General features: G+C 52.1%; 2 protein-coding genes across 2 annotated transcripts; both read right to left on the minus strand.

The window, feature by feature from the left end:
* Positions 1-7,989: 7,989 nt before the first annotated feature.
* LOZ57_004126 (uncharacterized protein) lies at positions 7,990-10,015 on the minus strand (the record flags this gene model as incomplete). The annotated part of the gene is made up of 2 exons (XM_049253172.1): positions 7,990-8,168; positions 8,236-10,015. 2 exons carry the CDS (start codon positions 10,013-10,015, stop codon positions 7,990-7,992), a joined length of 1,959 nt encoding a protein of 652 aa, XP_049107767.1.
* A 5,528-nt stretch (positions 10,016-15,543) lies between these two features.
* Positions 15,544-16,991, minus strand: pfa5 (Palmitoyltransferase pfa5; the record flags this gene model as incomplete). Its single annotated transcript, XM_049253173.1, has 5 exons — positions 15,544-16,018; positions 16,072-16,112; positions 16,169-16,292; positions 16,352-16,832; positions 16,886-16,991. The coding sequence occupies 5 exons, from the start codon at positions 16,989-16,991 to the stop codon at positions 15,544-15,546; spliced, it is 1,227 nt and encodes a 408-aa protein (XP_049107768.1).
* Positions 16,992-24,417: the final 7,426 nt, after the last annotated feature.

Genomic DNA, 24,417 nt, shown 5'->3' on the forward strand with positions numbered 1-24,417 from the left:
ATCCGCGCGCATCCGGAGGCGGTATTATTACGGACTCACCGTTGAGAGGGAGACAGAGAGAGAGCATTATTATTATCCGACATGTACGGAGTGAGTATGTAGAGATGTTTGGCGGTACTACCTCTGAGAAAATAAGCGAAAGCATGGCGGAGCGGCTTTTTTGGACATCAGTCAGTCAGTCAGTTAGGTTGACTAGCCCTAGGCCGATCCAGAACGCATTGTTTTTTTTTCTTGTCCTTTCTAGCTTCCGCTTGAGGAGAGAGATTGGCTTAAGAGCCAGGATGGGCCGAGATAATCCTATAACAGTAGTATATTATTATTATTATTTGGGAAAATTTGCCGAAGGTGACCCAAGGGCCGGCGCCGAACTGAGCGAATTTCGCAGTAGTGCATAAGCATACATACATACTGCATATTGCATGTATGTACATAACTACTGGTAGCGAGGCGAGAAGAGATGAGCAGCGCATGGCGGGCGCAGCGCACATCGCATCGCATCGCAGCGCATCGCGTGGCGTGGCGTGGCAGCAGCGTGGCATGGCATGGCACGGCATGGCAGGGCAGTGCAGTGCAAAGCACAGCTCACTCACTAACGAGTATGATGATTCTGTCGGAGCCCGCATTCCAATGCGGCCGGCTTTGCGATTTCCCACGCCAGCCGACCGGACTGCACTAAGTAACTAGCCAGCTAGTTAGCTAGATAGCACGATTCCTGAGCTGCGACTGGCCGAAAGGTTCTCTTCCTGCTACGACTGGCTGATCTGGTCTCTGTCATCGCCGCCGGCCTCGCTTGCGAGCTGGCTCAGATCATCATCATCATCATCATCATCATCAACATCCGTGCTCCAGCCCGCTAGCTAGCTAGCGATCTTGAAATGCCGACATATAGGCGCAGGGAACAGGACCCGAGCCCCGTTTCTGCTCGTTCTGTTTTGCGCACAACACCCGCCCGGCACAGCCCCCCTCCGTGCAGGGGGTAGTTAGTTACCTCCAGCGCAAAAAAAAAAACAAAAAAGCAAAGCTGTTGGGCATCCCTGGCCCCTGGGCGGGCTTATCACCGCCGGCTTTTTTTTGTTTTTTGTTTTTTGTTTTTTCCTGTTAGGGATCAGGGAAGATGACTTGCAGATTCGAGACGCATCAACTCTCACACCACCTCGCATAGAAGAGGCATGCTGCATGCCCCCCCATCTCAGCCCAACAGCAACGGGCAACAGCTTGTTTTTTTTGCGACCACGCCGGCGAATTGACGGAGACGCAACAGAGAGACCAAAAGAGGGGAAGTTTGCGTTTCGGCCAGCTCTCTCTCTCTCTCTCTCTCCCCCACCCTCCGTGCTTGGCGCGCAGTGCATGATTCCAGTTCGTATTTGCCGAGTGTGTGTGTGTGTGTGTGCTACTAGAATTTCTCAGTAGTAGTAATAATAGTCATGCTATCCCGCCCGTACTGCTTATTGCGACAGCCCACCACGCACGCACGCGCCGGAAGATTTCGCCGGCCAGGGGGGGAGGGAGGTCAGGCCCCCTTCCCTCGCCCTTGGCGGAGGCTTGCCGCTGCCCGCTCGATTCAGGCCTGCTCTGGCTGGTGCTGCTGGGCCGGAGACAGACCGGCCGCAAGGTGGGCTTCTGGGGTTGCAAGGGGGGGCAAGCGGGCGGCGGCGGCGGTCGTGTCGCGGCACATCAAGCATCCCTGCGCTGCCGTGAATATCCTTGAGCATGTTCCTGGCCCGGCTGCGACTTGGGGGCCGGATTGGCACTCAAGAAAAGCAAAAAAGCTTTTTTTGATGCCGAATCGCTATTGGGTGTGCGCGCGCGCGTCGGATCGCATTATTGTTGCTGTCCTTGATTTTGCGCCGGCTGGTCTCGTCATGATGATGAGAGGTGGTGGTGGGTGGGTGGGTGGTGATGATGGTCATGATGATGATGCTGATGCTGCATCAGATGGCCTGGATTTCAAATACACCACCACCACCACCATCATCATACTCCGTAAAAACTTGGACGCAAGGCTGGCCGGGAGATTAACTCGCCGCTCGGGTTGCGCAGGAAATTGACTGAATAATGCGCTTGGAGGAGAGCTGCCCATCGCGCGACCGCATTCGAAGGGCGTGCGCGCGCTGCGGGATATCCCGCATGCTCCCTGGTTAGTTAGTTACCCGGCAATCAAAATGCAATAATGCGATAGAGAAACCGGTTGTTCTAGAAAGAAAAAAAAAAAAAAACAGATAACCAGCCACCACACGGCGACGACAACGGCCCGGGGGAGGCTTCACGCAGCGCTGCTGGTCCTGCGGGAAATGATCATCCTCCCCTCCAAAGACTGCCGCTACTGCCCGTCATGGCCGGCGAGCGAGCAAGCAAGACACGGGGCAATGCGACACCCCGCACCCACTGATACGCACTCTCCCGACCTCGAGGTTGACAGACTGTGTTATCGTTCTTGTTGTCATCACAGACGATGGCCAGCGGTTGCCAGCAACGGCCCTGCATGAGCGGTGCAGACAGACCCAGCCGCCGGCCAGACCCAGCGCGCGGCCCCCGGGCAACCCCCCCCCCCCCCCCCAGGCCTTCAGGTCGTTGCCCGCACCGCCGCTGGGCAACGGCCACCCACCCACCAACTCCAGACTCCATGCTTCCCGTCGATTCCCTGTCCCTTCAAACGACCACAAGAACAGCTGGCCTCTGCCCATTATCATGATTATTCAGCAGCCCACCCACCCACCCACAAACAAACAAGCTCAACCCCTCACTTGCCCGCCTTTGATCGGGACGGGGTGTGAGGCCAGCCAGGGGGGGGCCGGTGTTCTGCATTAATTATTATTATTTATTATTGTCTAACAATCTATGCCCTTCTAGTCGACGCGCCAACTGCTTCGACCGTGTTTCTAGCCGAACCTTTTTTTTTTTCCCTTCCTTCGTCGTTCATGCTCCTCTTCTTTTTGTTCTCGCGAGAGATAACCACTTGGTACTCCGCACTTACTGCCACGCCCGCCGCGCACGTGCTGTTTGTCGCGTTTGTATCCGGCACGTGGCGGCGCCCAATCGGACTGCGCGCATGTGACGACGGCCGTTGAGTCAGATTAACGAGCCTTGTCATGCGTTGTCACTAGCTAGCTAGCTAGCTCGCTGGTGGGCGACACGACGGCACCGCTGCTGCCACCGGCTCGCGTCGTGAGGGCCCGAGACTAACTAACTAACCAGCTAGCTAGCTAGGCCAGCCAGTCGGCCAGCAAGCCGTCCGTCCCTGCCAACACCGCTGACTACCACCCAACGGGCCTCCGTCTTGTTTTTGTCCTTTTAATCTTTCTCCCACAGCCCGTTGCGCGGTCCAGCCGAACCTTGGAGCCCTGACTTGCACACCAATCGGAAACAGCCTGCCACGAACCAAGCGGAGCCGGGTCCCATCGTCGCTTGTGCTTTTTCCTCACCCCAACGCCCGCTGGCGCTTATCCTCATGATCTGCAGCCAGGAGGGAGCACAACCCTGACCTAATCCTTTGGGAGGGGGGGGGAGAAAGGATAAAAAAGACCAACAGTAAAAAAAAGAAAGCATGAAAAGATCTAGAGCAAGAGGATGAATAATATGGAGAGAGCCAGCCGGAAAAAAGAAATCGAGAGTGGGAAGGGCCTAGGAGCGCGGGGGGATGCGTTATCACCCGTGCATGGCCACTAACCTGCCACGATGGAAGTGATGGAAGTGATGGAAGTGATGGAAGTGCTGGCGGCAGACATGTGTGTCATCGGGCACTCCGCCAGCTACAAAAGTCTGGTAACTGGTAACTAGCTACTAGCTATGTGCTACCGACAGCTGTGGCCCTGATCCCCGCTGCCGCTGCCAGGGAAAAAGGGGCAGACCCGGCCGGCGAGCGCGTGCACGAAACGTGTCCACCCGGGATGTCCATCGGGCGCTGCAATCTGAGTCCCCAAAACAAAAAACAGCTGCAAGAAGCAGATCAAGAAAAAAAAAAAAAAAACAAGCAGAGAAAAAAGAAAACGCAGCCTTGGAAAAGAGGACCTTCATCATAATCCTCATTCATCATTTCATTATCATAAAATAATAAATTAATAAGACTAAAGAAAACGAACGGGTCCTTTTTTTTTTTTTTTTGAAGATTAACTATAGCGGAATAAAAAGTCAGCCAGGAAAAACCGGCTTTTTTGCCGGTTCCTTGGAATGGATCTCTATCTCTTGCAAACAAATACAAACACGCACACACACACACACGCGCGCGACTCCCGCGCGTTCCTGACAGCAGGATATTTGGAATAATAGTCAGCAATAGCGCTCCTCACATATACCCGGTTCCTCTCTCTGACATAGGCTGAGAAGAATGCGCAAGCAAAAAAAGCAGGGCAGGACCGGCGCCTCTTCCGAGTTTTCCGCCCCTTTCTTCGCCTTCGGTAGCATCGTCACCATCGTCACCATCATCACCATCATCATTACGTTCATCCCCGCTCTGTCTCTTTTTTGCTCGTCGTCATCAGCTAGCTCGCTAGTTAACTGTGGCTGTTCGTGTGGTCACTACTGAGCTAGGGGGGCGGACCCCCCCTTGTCCTTCTTCCATCCCGGACCCCTGGCCTGATCCTGTGCGAGGACCGCGATCGCAGGCCCACGAACCGAGCACCCGTTCAGCCCTTCCTTGCCCCAGAAAACCCCACAACACGCCAATCTTGCCTTGCTGACCGCCAGTAGAAAGAACAAAAAAAAAGGCTTGGGGCGAGGGCTTGGGTAGGAGCTGTTTCTGTCGTGCTTCTGTTCTGCTCATCTCCTCCACACAGCCTCTCTATGTCTCGCTCTCTGTTAGTCAGAGAGGAAGGGAAGGGGGGATTTTTTCCCTCTTTCATGAATCGACTGCTCTTCCTCTTTTTTTCTTTTCTTTTTCTGGCTGTTTTATCTGTTTAGGCTCCGCTCGTTACACGCGACGCCGGAGCGAGACAGCGCCGCGACGACCAGCACAAGACAAGCAACGTGATATGCGTCCTTCCGTCGCTACCGTTACTTGCGCGGTGGCCCATATATACTTTCTCCGGTTTTCTTTTTTGCTTCACTCTGATTCATGCGCTGGAGTACTATTTTGGTTTTTTTTTTCTCGCTTCGTCGTCAACACCGTGATATGTATATGTTGCACCTCGGGCTCTAGGCGCCGCTGCTCTCGGCATGTGAGCTTCCTGATGCTTTCCTCCATTGTTCCATCCTGCGCATCATCATCGTCGTCGTCCGCCAAACCCCGATGAACGGTGATTCGATGCGCGGTGCCGTCCGCTTCTCTCTCTATCTGTTTCTGGGCCTCTCGTCCCGCTCTCGAGAGTTTCTCGCTGTTTCACTCGCACTGGTCTTACTGGCGGAACTCAGTGTGCGCAGGAAATGAGCTCTTTCGTTTCTGGTGCCACTTTTTCTCTCTCTCTCTCTCTCTCGTTATTAGTCATGCTCCCTCTTCGCCGTGTGTTCCGGCCTCTCATTCGGAAGTCCTATACTCCGGTTTCAACGCCCCCCCCACTCTCTCTTTCCCCCCCCTTTCTTTTACTTTTAGCTTCCTCCCCGTCCCTGCCATGACGTTGCTTGTGTGTTCGGCGCTGGCACGGGCACATGATACCTCAGATCTAGACCCAGAGGCCGTCTATCTCCAGCGCCCTTTTTTCGTTTGTCTCGCCTCGCCGGCGGCGGCCATGTACGCACGCACGCACCGTCCACCCGCCCACTCTCCGATGGGGATCATCCTGCGTCCAAAGCTCCCAAAAAAACCCACAAGGTAAGCTAGTTGTCCAAGTCAAGAAAAAAAAAAGGTAAGGCACACGCGCCTTGGTGGCTGCTGCACTGTCGACCCTTTTTTTTTTTTTCCCAACAAGTCTGGGCATGGACTTTTGTTGAGATTTCTGCTCTCTTCCCCTCTCTCTCCGGCCCCTCTTCTTACTCCCCCTATTTTTTTTTTTTGGCTTGACTTGTGATTCCTGCCTCCGTACGGAGTACTCCTCCCCCCTTCCCCCCAGTCAACCCCTTAGCATAAACGCCGTTGAAACCATGTTCCACATGAGTTACGACGCGACGTTCCAGATTTTTGCCGCCCTAGGCAGTTTAACTAAGCTAGCCTTGATGCCTAACTAACTAAACCAACGACCATCAACAAAAAGTAATAATACGAACATATCAGCAGGAAAACACACACACACACGGCCGAAAGGAGAGTTGTAAAAAAAGGGCCGAAACACGAGAAAAAGGAAAAGAAGAAAAAAAAAAGGATACCATACCCACTTCCGTTTGACGCCGAAGGACGCAAATCTTACAAACACGCAACACACACACACACACACACTCACACAATGCACTCACATGCAGCTGTGCGATATTTTGCATTTCCTTCTTCTTTTTTTTTTTGCGTTTCTGCTTGTGGTCCGCGTGCGCCTTGCATCGTGTTACACGGGGGGGGGGAGTTTGACGTAACGTCCACAGGCCGGATGACAATGAATTTTGGGGGGAAATTTTTTTATTTTTATTAGTTTTGTCCTTCTTGTCTCTCCCCCTTGCTTGTGATGGTGACCTCTTTTTTTTTTTTTTTTTTTTCTTTCCGCCGTGCATGAATCGCGAGTGCCGATATAACAATATCAGTGGAACCAAAAAAAAAAACTATATGTGTGCGCAATATCGGGCGATTGGTTTCTAATTGGTGCCTCGAGCAAATCAAACGCTCGATGCCTGGGGAGACTTACGCGTATGTCGTGCTTCTGACACCTTAAGGGAAATGACATGATCTGATATCGTGGGGGCCGGGCGTCCTTCCCTTTTTTTTTTAGATTTGAAGCATAAGATAGGCAGATGAAGGAATACCGATCTACCGTGCTGTAATGGGGGGTGGGGGAGCCGTGTGCTAAAAACAGGTGTCATCGTTGGTGTCACTGTTGTTGATGTTGATGATGATAATGATGGAATGCGAGCTGGTCTTGTGGAATGTCACACACATACATCTTTTTTTCCCATCGGTATTATTAAAAAGGATCAATCTGAGCTGATGCCAGCCTTATCCCAGCCCCCTTCCACCCCCTTTTCGCCCAGAGGTGCTCGTTGACAGTTGGGCAGGAATACATCGAGCCTGTTCTGCATGGCGTGATGGCGTGGGTGATTGGCCGTTGACTGAGGCGGGTTACTATCTGTTAGGTAGGTTATTACCGGAAATGGAAAAACGTCGTGCAGGGCTTTTTTTATTTTTTCTGCGACGTAGAGATTATTGGAATTTTATTTTGAGATATGGATGTGGGGGAGCGGTATGGCCGGGTTTGTTGGAGGCGTTGATAGTAGGGTAGGTGGGTAGTTATATGTGGTACAGGGAAGTTTAAGCCGGTTGTAGAGAGAGGGTGGTTGCAGGTGGGCATCCCGTTTGTCTGCTTATCTGTTTGTCTGCTTTTGAGGAGAGAGGAGTATGGGGGCGGTGGTAGTATGTAGTACTGTCCGGAAATCTCCTCCTTGATGGCTGCCGGAGGGAAATTGATAGTGTGGGCATATATTCCCTAGCAATATGTATTCCAGGCACTTAAGGGCTTTGATATCAATCAGATCAAGTAGGATTTCTCTAGTATAATATGCTATTAGAAGATGAAAAAAAAAAAGAGCAAACTATCAGAAACGACTGTAGTGCAGAAATACCCAAGTGTCCATCCAAGGGCCAACGGGGAAGATTATGCCAGGAAATAACAATGAAGAAATGACAGCTAGACATGTATATATATAGCATTTCGCAGTCTTACAGAACGAGATGGCAAGGCAAGAAATCAGTATATCGTCATCCCAGACATCAAAATCATCCAAACCAACAGAAAAGGAAAAAGGAAGAACCCCGAGCAAGAATATATATATATGTACAATCCCATCCAAAGAAAAAGATGTATCACGAATAGCCCAAGGAAAGGATATCAAAAAAAAACAAGAATAGAAACCGAAATATCCTCTCCCCACTATCGAACAGGAAACTAGAAAAGAAAAAAGAAGAAAAAAAGTAGAAGAAAATCATCTTCTGGAGTCTGAATCGGGAGCGTTATTCTCTACAGACCGCTCATCATCCTTCCCATCATCACTTCCCTCATCGTCCTCATCATCACTGTCCGTGCTATGCCGGCTGCGGCCATAATGGCGGTCGCCGCCGTTCTTGCGCTTGTTCTCCTTCCGACGATCGCGGTAGTTCCGCGCTGTTCCCAAAATATTGTCAGCTCTCCTAACTTAGAAATATAGAAAATATATGAATGCATCACTCACCTCGAATCTCCGCGGTGCGGATGGCGTACGCCTGGATCTCCTCGCGCGAGAGCACGCGCAGCACGATGACGTAGTCGGAGCGCTCCTCGAAGCGCTCGAAGCCCTCCAACGCGGCCGGGTTGACGAGGCGGCGGTCGATCTTGGTCCAGCGCGCGCCGGGCGGGACGCCCTGCTTCGGCGCGTCCTTGAGCGGCGCCACGCCCTCGCGCACCGCGCTGGGGTCCTCGGGGAATTTCTGCGTCGGCTGCTTCAGGATGCCCTTGGGGGTGGGCTCGTTGTTGTTGCTGCTGTTGTCCTTTTTTGCTGGCGTTTCGGGTGATTCTTTGCGGGCCGGGCTGGGGGATACGCGGCTGCGGTTGCTGCCGCCGTTGCTGAGCTTGGGGCCGCCCGAGTCGTCTTTCTCTCGATCATGGTGTCGACTGCCACCTTTGGATTCGGAGGTTCGGTCGTTTCGACGACGTGAGCTCCGGCCGTACAGATGCTTCATGCTGTCATCTGCAGAGGAGACATCGGTATCACTCCCGGTCTCGTCCCGGGACGGCCGTTGCAAGTCACGGTCCTTTCGGCTTCTTCTGCGCGGACTGCGATTGCGGTCGGAATACCCGTCGCGGATATCCTTGGAGTAGCCGCTGGCAAGCCCCGCCGACGCAAGGAGCCCGCCGGTCATGGCGTACGTGGAGTCGGAGTCGCTTCTGCCCGTTTTTCGGTCGTTCTTGACGCTGGGGCTGGGCTGGCGGACGATGGTCATGTACGGCTGGTCGTCCACCACCACCACGCCATCGTCGTCTCGACGGATGCGGTATCCGCGCGAATCCGTGGAGGTCTCGCTGTCATTGTACGACGGCTTGGCCTTGGCCTGGTGAACCGAGACGGGCGCTCGTTGCGATGGATGACGTCGAGGGACGTCCGCGGCACGGGGCGCCTCCGAGCCAGCACTACGGCCGTGGTCTCTGCGGTCGTCATCCTTGCGGGCATTCTCAGCACCCTTGGAGGACGACATGGGGCCGTGGTACCGCGAATCACTCCAGGACTGCGGCAGGGATCCATCCAGGGCGTTGAGGCTGACGGGACGCGGCGCGCTAGAAGGGTTTGTGCGGCGAGGAGCGGGCTTCGCGGAGTCCACCCAGTCGTGGATGAACTCCTCGTTCAGGTTGGTATAGGAATAGGCGTTGTTGAGATCGATCTTGGTGGGCTTGCGGTCGGTTTTGTACACGGGATACAGCTTGCGGGTGCCTCGACTCCCATTGGCGGCAATATACGCGGCGGGGTCCTTTTTGGCGCGGGGCACGAAGGTATTGGTGACGGTGCTGATGGTGCGGCGGCGCGCGGAGGTAGATTGCGGCGGCAGGTGGCGGTCGGCGTCCTCGCTGGGGTAGTAGGCGGCCGGATGGTGGACTGGCGAGCGCAGGCGGTCGTAGTCGGCCATCAGCGGGCGGGTGGTGGGCGTGGCGGGCAAGATCATGCTGGTGGGACGGGCGCCAGTCGCGATGGTGGTGTTGCTGCGCGGGCGCAAGGCCGGGCCGTCGGGGCGGGTTACGGGCGGCGGCGGCGGCGGTGGTGGGCTGTGCAGATACGACGACTTGGGCTCCATGAGCAGCGGCTCGCCGGGCGGGCGACGGGGCTCGAAGGGAGCGCGGGCGGCGGTGGAAAAGGTGCCGTCCGGGTTGGCGCGCGGGCGCATTTCGTGGACGTTGGCCTCGACCAGGTAGGCGACGTTGCCGGTCGACAGCACAGGGTCAATGATGGTGCGGGTTTCCGCGGGGTATCGCGAGACGCTCATGATGGCGAGAAGGGAGTCTGAGGGGTTTTATATATACACGACGCGAGGGCGGCAGAGGGATGGTTATCGAGGTCTCGCTCTCTGGCAGCTGACGGCCGGAGGGGCAGCGGCGAGCCCAACGGTACGACGGGGGGCGCACAAGGGCTCAGGCGCCTTGACGGCTCGCTCGCCGGGCTGGTAGGCGATTCGTGGGCGGTGGAATTCTCCGGTTGGTGGTTGGGCGGCAGCCAGGCACGGTAGCACGGGCGGGCGTGGAGGTAGGAGGGGGGAGGGGTAGAGCGGAGAGAGAGTAGAGAGGATAATAAAGAAGCGGGAGAGAGAGAGAGTGTGTGAAGAGAGAGAGTGAAGAGAGAGAATGAAGAGAGAGAATGAAAAGAGAGAGAGAGAGAGAGAGAGAGAGAGAGAGAGAGAGAGAGAGAGAGATGAGGTGAAGTCAAGTCGAAGCGGCAGAAGGAAGACAGGCGGTGGGGACGCGGCTGAACTCAATCGGGGCGACAGCCAGTGGTTATAACTAACTAACCAGGCATTGGGCACGCCGTTGGGCTGCGCTGATTAGCGGGCGAGACGCTGTCTTAACTACATAGTTACTACTACTACTAGGTACCTCCCGACCAGCGCCCCGCTGGCCGTCCCAAACTCGCGCCTCGCCTGTAACTAAGTAACAGACAGACACCGCCGTCTATCCTCACGAGCAGCCTCGCCGCGCCTCACCCAGTCGGCCCCGAAGACCCGCGCCCCGGCTCGCTCGGCCGCTTTGCCCCCGTTGCTCCGCCCATGATGCCATCCGCGAGCCTCACGCGCGCGCCCGTACGCCCGGAGTACATCCTGCGAAGTGAAGCGCCCCGACGAGACCATGCTTCTCGCCCCGTCCGCCTCCCGCAGCCTGGTCGTGGGCGTGCGATGTCCCTCCAGGTATACATACATGTCCCTGAGGAGCGAACATGCACGCCCTTCTGCCCGGATGCAAGCCCAAAAACGAGGCCACGGGCTGCCAGCTCCAGCTTGTTTCGTTATGTACTCCGTATGCACATCAAAATAATCCTGTTTGTACACCACGCCCGCCGCGTCGCCAGGCGGTGGTTGTGAGGCTTTGGTTTTGCTGCACAAAAAAGAAGCTTTTGCGCCGTCCAATCGGCCAGTGGAAAGCAGAAACCCAAACCTCGCCTTGCAGAACCGCCAGCTGGTGTGGATGCGTATTCTTTCTTTCTTTCTTTCTTTTTTTTTTGGCGTCTGGCGCTTTGGCAGCCTTTGGGTATCAATGTGGCTCTGCGGTTCCTGGACTAACTAGTTAGCTGCGATGCGGAGACGCCATCTCGGCCGCCAGGGTTTCCGCCCAAGGAAAGGAACTCCCCCCGCCGCGCTCGCGCTCTCTCGACAAATAATAACAGAGAAGAACGGGCGATCCGCGGGTGCGGGACGGCTCTCGGGCAAGAAGTGCGAACCTGCTCAAAACCAGGTCCCGTTGGGCAGCAGCTGTCAAATATTATGCCTGTTTCATAAACCATCCAGGCTGGATCCTTGGAAAAGTGGCGTGGTGTCCGGCTCTTCTTATTATTATTAACATTCTTCCTCTTGAGCTCCCGCAGCGAGCAAACTCCGAGCAGACCTGTCTCTCGGTTCCCCAGGGGCTTTTAAAATTAGGAATACCTCACACTCCTGCGTCTTCAGGCCGCCCCCTGTTGTTGCCCAACCGCCACCAAGTGCCGGCCTTGGCTCGCGACCCAAGGGAATCGGGCATCCATCGTGGAACACGGCTGGAATGAGTTTAAAAACTCCGAACTATCTCCCTACAACAATACAAAAACAGGATAAACGAAGGACCGCGAGACAATGTTTTACCCCAGCGGCCAAATAATCTATTACCTGCCTTTACTCCCTACACAGGCGCATGCAACTACGCATGTCCAGCCAAGAGCGCGCGAAGTGTCCTCAAAATCACTTCAATACAGCGATCAGCGGCCCTACGCCATGCTTTTTCATCAAAAATCTTGAAATTATTGCGCTGGATATCTCGGTACATAAGCAAATTCAATGGGCTGATTGAGATTCAATCAGGCGCGACACATCACTTTTGGGATCAGCACGCATATATGCGTTGTTGCTCCCTAACAGGCCAGAACTGAGATCATTATACAAAGGGCCAATGGCGAAGTGCATCAACCAAGCATTTGGATCTCTTGGTCTGCCTCCATGGGCAGAACAGATATGTTGGATTCCAATATATCTTTACGCACATATGGGTTATCAGCGCAAAGATCTCAAGGTATGCAGTGAATTTAGCAGCAAACACAACTAATCGTCGCTATATCATCTGCCCATAAGGCCGCCATGAACCACCTAGAGTAGCCTTTCAAAGAGACTTGGGTGGGGTGAATTCAAGTAAGTTCATTGGAAGTCTGGCACCTACTAAACACTAATCAGCCAATGCTATTGTCTGTTGGCTATCAGGATACACTCTGCATAGGTTAATAAATGGTGTCTGTGGTAGGACTTGGGGGATCTCACCTTAATACAAGCGTGAGCACATCTGTCCATAAAAAAATATTGGCAACGTGTAAATAGCTGACGGCAAAGTAAGTTGAGTCATGGGAAAGCCATTCTTTAATAGCTGTGCATTACTGGGGAAATAGTGGCACTCCATACATATCAAGCTTCATTTTGCTACGTAACCTGTCTTGACTCTGGCGGTAAAAGAAGGGACTGCAAAAGAGGGTAGTCAGGAATGCATAGCGAATGTGCGTGCTAAATAATGGCAGACATAAAACACCAGAGTCCGCCAGGTCAATCCAGCGATTGAATTGTGTTGGGTGTTGCGCAACAATGCTTGCCACTGACTCTCCAACGCGGGAAAACGACCGTTTGACGTGGTGGAAACTCAGCCAAAACGCCAAGTCACGTGTCACCGCCATCGGCTTCGACAAACAAACTCGCACTCAACTTCATCCTCACCATCAACCGTCAACCATCCACCAAAGCCTCCAAAATGCTCGATGCTAATGGGAGACAGGTGAACCCTTATCTCAAAGTGACTCATCAGGACACGAACCTGCCGCATACCACCTGTCGAGGGCACGTTCCAAGCGTTCCTCGGATCTTACTCTCGGCGGCTGCTCATCAGGCTGCGCCATCATGATTTCGAAGCAAATGCGATAATTAATTACCTAACTAGTTAACTAATTAGCGGGCCGGGCTGTGGCCCTCTTATCTAACGAGTGCAAATGATAGCCCCCACCCCGGATTATGAAGTACACCCTGCGTGTTATCCTCCGGCTCTCCTTTACTCGTTCATTTTGTTCTTGCCCTCGGCGCCTTTAGAAATGCCTCGCTGGCTTTGAAGCCTCTCGTGGGGAGGTTTTTTTATTACAATTTGCCTTGGAACCCAGCGCCCAGCATGCTGCCTGCATCTCTGGTTCACTGATCGATCTCGCATCGACCTCTCATGCAGGGTGCGAGGTTGATCTGCAGCCCCGTCGGTCGCCGTCCCTGTGACCCCCTTTTCTCAGGAACGATGACGCCCTGGGCCAGCCGACCTCAACACAATATACCGCAATCGCGTCTCCCCTCATGCTTTGCCTTTGCTAAACACTGGTTGGGAACTTCGCGTCGGCGCCTCGGCTTTGCTTGATATCCCAGCGGCGCTGCTGCTCAGCCCGTCGACTGGATCGTGTTTCCCTACCGCGGCGGGCGCTTACGTATGTTGGTTATCTATGTACCTCCTATCCTACTTTCCATCTATACGGCTTTTGAGCAGCTTCATTTTCTGCGCGGTCAGAATGGTCATGGATTTGATGACGCCCCCCCTTTTCTTTTCTTTCTTTGCCCTACGGTTTTCAGTTTATCTGGAAAAACGGGGGCGCCTCCTTTGCCTCTGGGTACTCCGTCTGTCGTTTACCTCGCAATCGCCCTCAACAGCAAGCCCTACTCTGCCTCCTGAAGCCCTGGGGGCTGGCTGCCTGGCTTTGCTATCCCAGGCTCGAGCTTATAAGAGGCCGTCTTCCCCATGAGTATCTCTGTTAATCACACAGCATCGAATCAGTTATCAACGACCTACCAGTATTTTTCCTGTTGTTGATTTATTTCAATCTTTATTGCAGAATTCAAGACTTAAACACACAGCAAGATAATTTATCAGATATCATCTTTGATTCCATCTCCCCCTAAGAGTTCTTTTGTATTTACAGAACTCCCCCATATAGCATTGTATTCTCAACAAATCAACAACCAGACAAGTCAAAATGACCAACTACTTGTCCAATCCGAGTAGCAATAAAACAATGGCACACAACGCCCCAACATGCGCCCATACCAACCACCCGAACATACCCTCACAACCCCCAGCCTTGCTCAGAGCCACGCACAGCAGAAAAATCACCAACTCCGAACTTTGGGCTTCTCTCCCCGCGCGCACCAATCACCCTCGCTCGCAAGATGCAAGCTACATGGTCCTCCTGGCCCACCACGTCCCCCATTCGCCGCCGACGCCGCAGCAATTTGCGCGACCGTCCATGCGAGGCTGGTGGATATGCCACACCGAGGGCCATATCAACAACCCCGATCTCGCCCCAGAGTGCTGTTCGCAATGCGATCACTTCAAGTGTCCTCTGTGCGAAGTTCTTTCGTGACAAACTTCACTGTCGTCTTACCGACAACGTTTGCGTTAATTATTTTTTTTTTTTTTTTTTTGACTGGTTGATTTTCTACATTGTTGTGCTTGATTGGCAAGCACAACGACCTAACTCTACCTGCTTACACACCCTTTCTTCGAAAGCTCCTTGGTCCAACCACCAGCCTTGTGGAACAAGGGGCCGGTCTCATATATATTCTTTTTCCTCATCACGTGTGTTTTAAGCCCCATGGGGGGAGGCTTCGGACGGAAACCCCGGCGTTCGGAAATAACCTTCCGCCTCAGTGTTGGAAACTGGACTCTTTTTTTTCTCTTTCTTCTTTAATCTTGTGGGGTTGTGCAATGCCGGCCGTTCTTTACTAGGATATTTTTTAATGTGGCTGCTTCTGGCTATTTATATTGGCTCTAATGTACGAATATATTGTGTGCTGGAATTTCGGGGTCCATGTATTATTTAATAGAGTGATGCTGCTTATCTTCTGACATAGTTATGTACTATTAACATTATTGACTTACTTGAGCGGTTGCGCTCCGATAAATAAAGTTAGATAGTATGAAGGACCATAATCAGAAGAACAAAAGTTTATGAAACTGTCTCAGTCATTCAAAGCTCTCTTCTATCGATTAACTATATATTTTCATGGCCTAGGAAAGTGGATTTCCAAAACGCCGGGCGATTCGATCCTCTTCGCCAATGCTAAAGCTTCCCGAAAGACAAATATGCCAAAAGCTGTAACCAAACCAAAAACAGATAAAACAGTGAAAAATCCGAAAAACGACTAGTCTCCAAAGAGCGACCATTGAAGCAGAATATATATAAGAACAATAGAGCATAGTACAACAGGAATATTCATAGTGTTTGAATACAAATTTGGACCAAAGGCCAGGGAAATCGTCATGTCAGTCACTTGTCACTCAGCCCTGCCTCCCGTTTTAACCTCTGTACCACAGGACCAAACGCGTACGCGCTCTCCTGGCTGCTGTGGTCCGAACAGGGGCTGTGTTTAAGGGGCACCAGCCATTCGAGCACGCTGTGCCCCATGACATCGCATAGATTTGCAAGCGGGCTGCCAAGATCAAAGGGGTTCTCTCCGGGGTTGGTAGACAGGATGGCAAATTCACGCGAGGGGCCGGTTGATGTGGTGGTACTGGCTGAACTGGAAGATGGGAGGATGGCGGTGCCCGGGTAGATGACGATGGGGGTTGGATGCTCCCGGGTGGATTGAAACTCGCGAAAATCCTTGGGGCGGGAAATAAACACGGCAAGAGTCCACACTTTGGTTTGATACGTGAGACTTTCGATGGTCGAACAGTTCAACCAGGCGAGGTGAAGAGAGCTAGATAGCATTCCAAGAGAGAAAAGGAAAAAGAGGCCAAATCTGATATACCGTTAACGAACCACATAGGACAAAGGGGGCAGGGTATGGCTTACAAGCCCAACGCAACGAGCCACTGAACCTCCAAGTATCCCGACTGTTTCATCTTTTATTAGCCCAAATAGAGGGTGGATAGAGGGGATCAAAACGTACGTCTTGCCGGTATTCAGCAACAAATATAGAAAACACGGTAACATTGAAAGTCGTAAACAGAAACGTATAAAATAGAAACTGGAGGAAAAATTTAAACGAATTTTCACAGATGACTCCACCAACCCTGGAAATTCAGAAGTTAGCGTTTTTGTATTTGCGGCCTTCAGAAATCGATATATTTACCAGGGGCAAAAGTGATCGAGCTTCCGCACGCAGCGATCTACTTCACTGCAATGATGCGACCTATCCGTTTTCCATTGACAACAAGTTGGGCACCAGGGGGGCCGACCATCTGGCTGGCAAACAAATATGTCTTTGCAATAATATGCCTCGAGTCCGTACGCATCGATAGGGTACGGCGAGGTTTCTGTTTTCTTGTCGCCCTGATGTTTCTGTTTAGCGGAGTGCGCACTACTAGGGCGAGATCGGCTTCTTGATGACCGGCGTCTCTTCTTTTTGGATTCGGTTTCAGGGGAATTCAACGTGTCCCATTGATTCCCACGGGGTAGGAACCCAGGATTCAGCAGGATGGTGCTCAAGACTCGCAAGTATGATATGCACACAATAATCAATAAGATGTAATATGGGATCAACAGGCCGATTGCAAGGCCACGTCGAGGCTTAGGCGCCCCGTGGTGCGAGGGAGGATGTATGAAGTAATTAACTAAGAAGTATCAGTAACCGCAGCCCCATGGATAGGAAGAGATAGAAACATACTGCATAGTGGTCCTGTAAAAACGTAGCTGCCGTAGGCGATTAAAGCTGCAAGTACCACGGGAATCACTCGCGCGACAGCGACATTTCTTCTCTTTTCAGAGGCCATTGGCCTCGGGGGGGTCTTGAATAACACCAGAGGCTACCGATACATCATAAGATAGTCGTGAAGACGTTGAGTTTCGTCTGCCTGAAGCCCCTGGGCTGTCTACGCGACCTTGAGGTCGGAATCTTCCTTTATCGGTAGGAAGTGGTCGTCCCCAGACTCTCACGTGATATCTAGGGAGGCGCGGTTGATGACGTCATCAGGGCTTGATTCTTCATCGGAGACTTGGCGGGTGATCTTGGCCGCGCTAGTGTATATTAGGTTAGACTTGCGGCCCGAGTTCGCCTGGCAACAAAACGTCCCAAACAAATCGTCCTCATCGCCCGTCAACTTTGACCATCCATCATCATCTTGACCATCTTCATCATGCATGATGCGTCTTTCATCTGGACTTGTTATTGTGAACAGTAGCTTTATTTTGCGTGTCTAAGTCTGGTATTCTGAGAATGTGTCGACCGAACGGACATGAATGTGCTCTGCACTGCATAGGGCATTCGTACCTCCTTACCTGCGGGGAAACTAATCTGCCCCGAAGTTTTCGCACAGCAAAAGTGATGCATACTTCGATCCCCCAGATCGATCATTTCTTCTTGTCGATCGGAATAGCGCCCAACTTCGTTACATGTCTCCGCCCCTCGACCGCCACACCCGCTCGTGTTTATGCTCCATGACCCATAAGGCCAGGTAAGGCGTTGTCGGTAGCCCTGCATGAGCCAACTCGCCTCAAAATGGCCCCTTTTGCCTTGCACTACCATTGATCAACTATTCTGTTGGCTTTGCATGCTGTTGCTAGCTTCAGAACTGGATCATCGTCGTGTTTGGAAGCGAGCTAAGCCTTGCAGGTGCAACGCGATCAATATTTTGTTCTTGTAAGTATCAGGTTTATCCCCTCCAGAATTCCGAGTATTACTTTTGGGACTCGCGTATTCGATGGTGGACAGAACGGACTTTTGCGTTTGGGGTCAAATCGCATCGGCCCCTATACTCAGTGGCTACTTCGTACTTACTCAGTGTGGCTATGCAGCCAGGCTGGTGGTGGTACTTCTTGTTCTTGACCCAAAATTCATTGCAGGGCTAACAAGGCGGAACCACTGAGAGAGATATGGCCCCTATGCGGACTACGGGCCTACCATCTGCCTATTGTGCTTTCTGCACACTCTTGGACGAATCACATCCTGTATTTGATTGGGACTGGATTGACACCCCGGAAAGGCGACTGTATTCCAGCCATACTCCGCCTTCAAGGCTGCTTCCCTTTTATTTTGTACATTAATGGCTATGCTCCGCGACTCGTCGTAAGTACCTTCATCGCTGTGGATGTTCTTTAACGCGACAGCGCTTCATTTTGCGCTCATTCCATAATGCCCCTTCGTGATTTCCACCATCCAGACTGAATATACCACCTGAGTGCTGACTGTTTGGCCAACTATTGGGTGTGATTGTCGACGTTGGTTGTCTGCTACATGGCTAATGTCAGTCCTTTGCTTCCAACTTTACTTTTATCGCCAATCTAACCAGTCATGGTAGCCTTTCAATTTGCGACTGGATGAATTATACCCCAACCCTCGACTCTACACAGGCATGACGCGTTCAGCGTCGCCGGTCTATTTTTTCTACCCCCCTGATAAACATGGCCGTCGACCAAGCAAACACACATCGCTTCAGTACGCTTCTCCGGTCGATCGCGCGCACCAAGAGGCATTTCGCAGACATCAAATTTCGCAATTCGAATTACATGCGCGCCAATCAAGCTCACAATCCCGAGAGCTCCCCCCACAACGAAGTGTGCCACGAACCCAACAATGCCCCGAGCGATATACAGTACCCCGAAAACGTTATACCCGGGTTTGGTTTTGTTGCCAAAATTGCTCATCCCCTGGACCGTACTCGTCGCTGCATCCGCAATGTATAGGGTGCAATACCCCTAAGTGTCCCAGCTGCACTGAACATATCGTGTCAGTACAAGAACTATCACCGTCCCAGTAAATTACTTTCATAATCCTGCTGCCTAGCATTTCGCTTTGGAGCGGGTTGTGTTATTGCATTCAACATCTTGGTTGCCTTTTGTTTAAGTTATAGGTTCAAAAACCCTTTTTGGTTGGCATTTGTATCTGCCTGGAATTTGTCTCCAGGACAATTCCAAATGTTTAGAGTTTCGGCCGTGGTACCATCAATTGGCTTTTTTCAACGCGGGAAGAAAAATATCTGTTCCAAATTGTGTTGGAGTATTGCAGTGGGTTGATTTTGTGGCATTATACGTTATAGATCAGCATGGGCATCTAGATTTCAGTCCCCCTACGTCAGTTAGCAATGACTCCTCTTGATAATCACGAGAACAGTGTTTTATTTTTAATTTCAATTACGAACCAATCGTTTTCCGTGAAATTAAAGCGTCCTGCTGGGCAAAGAGCCGCAAATGTCCCCCTGCCTTGGTTGCCTGAACTCTGAATCATCGGCTTCACGAACGCAGTTGGTCACGTGATTGGGCCGGCCGTTCGATTGTTTCGGGGGCCTAAAAGAGCAGCGGAATTCGCCGAGGGGAATGCAGACAAGAACAGTGGGAACCCTTGGATGCGAACCTTGTCGCCTGGTCAAGGCCACCGAAATGCCTCGTGTCCTGCTTCAAACTTCGCAGGCAATGACGGCGTGGGCGCCGGCCCCACACACATTGACTCAAACCTCACAAATGACACGCCTTGGAGCCGGGTTCCCAAACAATTATTCGTTTTAGCTTTGGACCCGATCGACGCTGGGTTGTTGCTTATTCGTTTCCCTGGGCTGGCGACTAACGGAGAAGAGCGCCATGCTGCGCAGCGACAAAAGCTTCCTCCAACAGGTACCTAGGCTTCCCTTGGCGCCTTTCCGCCCTCTCAGGGCTTTACAGGCTTCTTTTAGCAGCTGACCTTATCGAGGCGATGCTTTCGAAACCCGAGCAGTTGATGTCCGCCTTAATTTCAGGCATTCATGGCGCATCTACGCCAGTTTTTCGTATATAAAAGTGTTGACTCCTCAGGTGTGACTCTCAATTCAATTCAGTCAACACCTCATCCGCATTGTATTATACTGCAGAAATAAAGCAATTGTATTGATAGAAAATCATTCATTTGCGCATCCAAAGTCAATTCTTCTATCTCAAATTCAATTCAATTCCTCCTTTCGTCCCAGATCAACGAAACTCAACCGTTGTCATGCCACACGCCACTCACTGGGTTTGCTGCCGCTGCGGATTCGGTCCCATGAGCATTGAAAACTACACTTCCTGCATAGGCTGCCAGCACCGCGGCGCAAAATCGCCCTGTTGCCACCACAAAAGCCTTAGATCTCACGCCAGTTACGAGAGCCGCTCAATAGTCCCTTCCTATCCCACTGTCTGCCAGGCAGAACTGGAGAGCATAGTATCTCCAATGGCACATTCGTACAGCCACATGAGCAGCGTACCATATCTGAAAACTGCCACGGATCTATATATCTGCTGCGTCTGCGGTGATGGCCCCAAGGTCTTTCAGCACGAGTCGCGATGCGTTTTATGCAAGCACGATGCATGCGGTTCATGCACGTATGTGAAATAGTGAAAGCAAGAAATTTTTGAGGGTAAGCAGGGATACCTCATACCATTGTTTGAAGGAGATTGTGACTAACAATTCCCTTCTCAGTCCTCTTCTAGGATTTTGAGAACTGTACTTTTATGGTTGCGACGAAGCATTTTTCCTTAGCGATATATGAATGGACGGAACATGATGACATTTTCGGCAAGCGCATGATCGATGGGCATTGGGTATAGAGGGTTACGTGCATTCATTTGCAGGACAACATTGCGCGCGGCGTTTTGAATATTGCGGGGTTGGCATTTGGCATTTTGTAATAATAGAATCTGTGTTTCCTCCTTTTGTTGTGCATTCTAGCCGAGTTCATTTTTGCATCTATAGAATAAGAGTATCTTTGACTTGTTGCGAACATTTTCTTGCCATAATCAGCCTTGAGGGCGGGTTGTTGTGGAAAAAGAACGAGTGATGATGTTAAAATTAGGCGGTTTTCAGCCTCTCGTAACTGCCTTGAGCCCCATCAAGCGTGACCTGATTGGCCCGCCCCGCGGCCACTCAGCGGCGCCCGCCCGAGCCTCAACGTGGGGCAAGTTCGTTATGTCAGCGAACCATCTCTTTCCCCAGGGCTTTGACTTTCCCGCGAACACACGCTAAAACCGCCCAAGCCCTTCCGGAGAGTTTACTGTCTGCGGTCGCCCGGGAACGGCGGCCAGGTGACTGTCGCTGGCCTTTAGCGAAAGGTTGCCTAGAACGCCGTGCCTTATCTCTTGGACGGCATGCCTTGCGAGGCCCCCCGTGCGAACAGTCATGGCAGCTGGAGTACGGAGTGTGTCTTGCTTGAACACCGGGGGCTCCGCCCTCGCGCATGTCGCTGCTTCAGAAACGTGATGTTGAGTCATCGAGAGCCGCTTTTGTCGTTGGCTTTTGGGTTGTGTGTGTGTGTGTTGTGTCGTGTACGGAGTACACCGTATGGAGTACTTACAGTTTCATGAAAGGTACTCCGTACAGGGGTAGGGAATTGATAGCCACTGTGCTCTGTATTCTCAGTGGCTCATTATTATTAGCCAAGCGTGTCTCGGAGCGGCTGGTGTCATGGCAAGCCATGACTACGGAAATTTGACCTGCAAGACCCTTCAGCCCATGCCGGCGGTGCTCGACGGCTTCTGGGCTAGTTGGTTGGTATCTCCACATGGGGTCTGCGCTCGTGACGTCGGTTAACGAAATCGTTGCTACGAGAAGCGCGCAAAGAATGCCTGTCTTGCGGGTGAATTCACGCTCCGATTTATCCGCCCCGGGTCAGTTGGACACCCCGTCGATCCCCGTTCAGCCTATTTTCGGATCGATATCATCCCTCTTGCTAGTAGAACGCGCAGTTGCGCTGGTAGTTAGCCCAACTCTGTTTGGCTTGCAGGCCCAATGAGGTCGGCAGATTGCGAAGTTCATGCATGGTTAACTAAAGGATGAGTCAGGGCCTCACCTCTAAACGATGCGACCAGCCCAGATCGCTATCTATACTTTTCAAAGGCCTTGGAAGCTTCACTTTTTTCCGACCCGCAAACCTAAGTCAAACCGTGAGGACAATCAGGCGTTTACTCCGTAAGGCTTAGCGGTGGCCTACTCAAGCCACGGATGGCAGCTCTGCCCCAACACGAAACAAAACGCAAACATGAATTCAAGAATCAAGTGTTTCGCAACTTCTCAGCCGTCCTTCGAATTTAATACACATTAGCAAGGGGACACTGTGGGCGATGATGGGCGTTGGCCCTCACTTGGCTGGCCGCAATCACGGGGTTTGCGGCTGGTGTGGAGGCGGGCTGTGCATCGCGGCCAGGCGGCGTCACTTGAGTGCGCTGAAGCCACCACAACACCCCTCTTGAGCGTTAATTTCAACTTCGACTTAGATTTTTAGCCCTGGCAGCCTGGTGGGCGGCGCGCGCCTCTTTTCCATATGGTCATGTCAACCTTGCTGGCGCTTCCAGACCTGTAAAAGGGCTGAGTCGCTGTGCGGTGCTGTGCAGTACGAGGCGTTCTTTGGACCGCAATCGCTCAAAATCTGCGATTCGCAGAGAGTTACCACGCATTCAAGCGATACGGACGACTCGAACAATTGGCAATCACAATGGCCGGCCCTTGAAGTGAGGCAACATCCATGGGAGAAGCCGGCGTCGAACATATCATCCCGAAGGAAGCTGTAAGCCTCAACGTTACATTAATGTGTACATACTCCGTACAATGAGCGATTAAAGGGTCCTTATTCCGTACGCTTGGAGGCCTTGGGGGCCACTGGGGTCGGGCCAGAACACGACGCGAGAAGCCACCGGCGATGGCGGCTGTGCACCACGATCTCCCGAAAAACTCGCGCTGTGAATGGATCATAAAGCGCCAGTAATCGACGCCAGGAACGAGTCTTGCGTGAGGCTAGTTAACCAACTGTGGTGGCTTGTCAGACCAACTAACCAGCTACTACATGGTTATTCCATGAAGCAGCGGGCCGTGCCCTTGACGTTTCTCGCCCGTTGGGGGTCTCACAAGACAAATAACAAGCCCAAGAACCATGGCGGTATTTAATATCAGCCTTATTAAAATATACCGAGTATGATGGTGCATGGGGGCACATGTGTGTATTCCTGGTATCTCCGCGGCCGACAGAGTCCGATAAGCTGGCCCTTGGTTTACGTGGAATGCAGACCCTATCCCGTCTATGCCCAGGGCTTGTCAAGAAAAGGAGCGCTTACGGGCGCATGATGCGATTGCCTCTTGTGTTCCCCATCGCGATTCCGTGTCATAGACGGCCCGACCTTTTGAGATTACGATAATATAAAAGTTGTCTGGGGCCACCTGCATAAGATCCCGCATTGAAGGATTTCGTGCCTTTCCTGGGGATCGCTGGGCGGCTGGATCCTCCCAGCATGCAACTTCAAAGCAAATGCGGAGAAGCCGGCCAAACCTGACTACGGATTACACACTGAATAAAGGCTTCAGACTACCGGCAACAACAAATACACAATGCCCTTAAAATCTTGAGCGATGTGACGCCGAGTCATAAGGTTGTGGCTACCCTGGTGGAAATATTTCTTGGAATATAATATTACTATCGGCGGCCTCTTCTTCACCTTGACACAACATAGAAGCTTTCTGGAAGGATTCAATTTCCTGTGAATCTCTCCCATGGCACTATGCCTGGTTTGGCCACATTTCTTCTCCACAATAATAATGCAGCCCTCCGCCTCCGCCTCTCTCCAAAATGCCAAGGGATATTGCCTAGTTAACTAACTAGCTTTCACAGTACTAGCTCTGCAACAGTGCAACGTATATACCACCACCTATTCGCCCCCCACATTGCTTGCATGTACAGTATGGAGTACGTACTCTGTACTTCGACTTGATGACCTATCGTTGGCTAGATCCTGCGGTGAAGGCTAGTTTCTAGCGCGCGTCTAGCGGGGCATCCCGTGTACTCGTGCTCCGTTCGTACGGACCTTTCATTATCAGTGTTCTGGCGGATTACATAAGCGACTAAGCCCCGGTTTCACGTGGCTGGAGATTTCATTCTCCGCCGGAGCAGGAACGATATAGTCGGAAGCCGTGCCTGAGCCGGCCTCGGCGACCCAAGACGGGGGGGCGACGACTTGTGAATCACAATATCAGCGTTGTGGCGCGCACCACGCGTCAGGCCATTATTATTAGTACCCGCCAGTAATCCATCTCAGCTACTCCGTACTGATATCCGATTACTCCGTACTTATTGTTTTATCCGATGATGGTAGCCAGAAGAGTTACCAAAGATCCGGATGTATCCGCCAATGCAGATGTTTTCAGAATATGTTTCTTAGTCCCGAACATGTGCAGATCACACCCGACTACTCCGTACAGCATTAGGAGATCGG

This window comes from Ophidiomyces ophidiicola, assembly GCF_022830035.1.
Source record: "Ophidiomyces ophidiicola strain CBS 122913 chromosome Unknown scaffold_16, whole genome shotgun sequence".
Lineage (NCBI taxonomy): Eukaryota > Fungi > Ascomycota > Eurotiomycetes > Onygenales > Onygenaceae > Ophidiomyces > Ophidiomyces ophidiicola.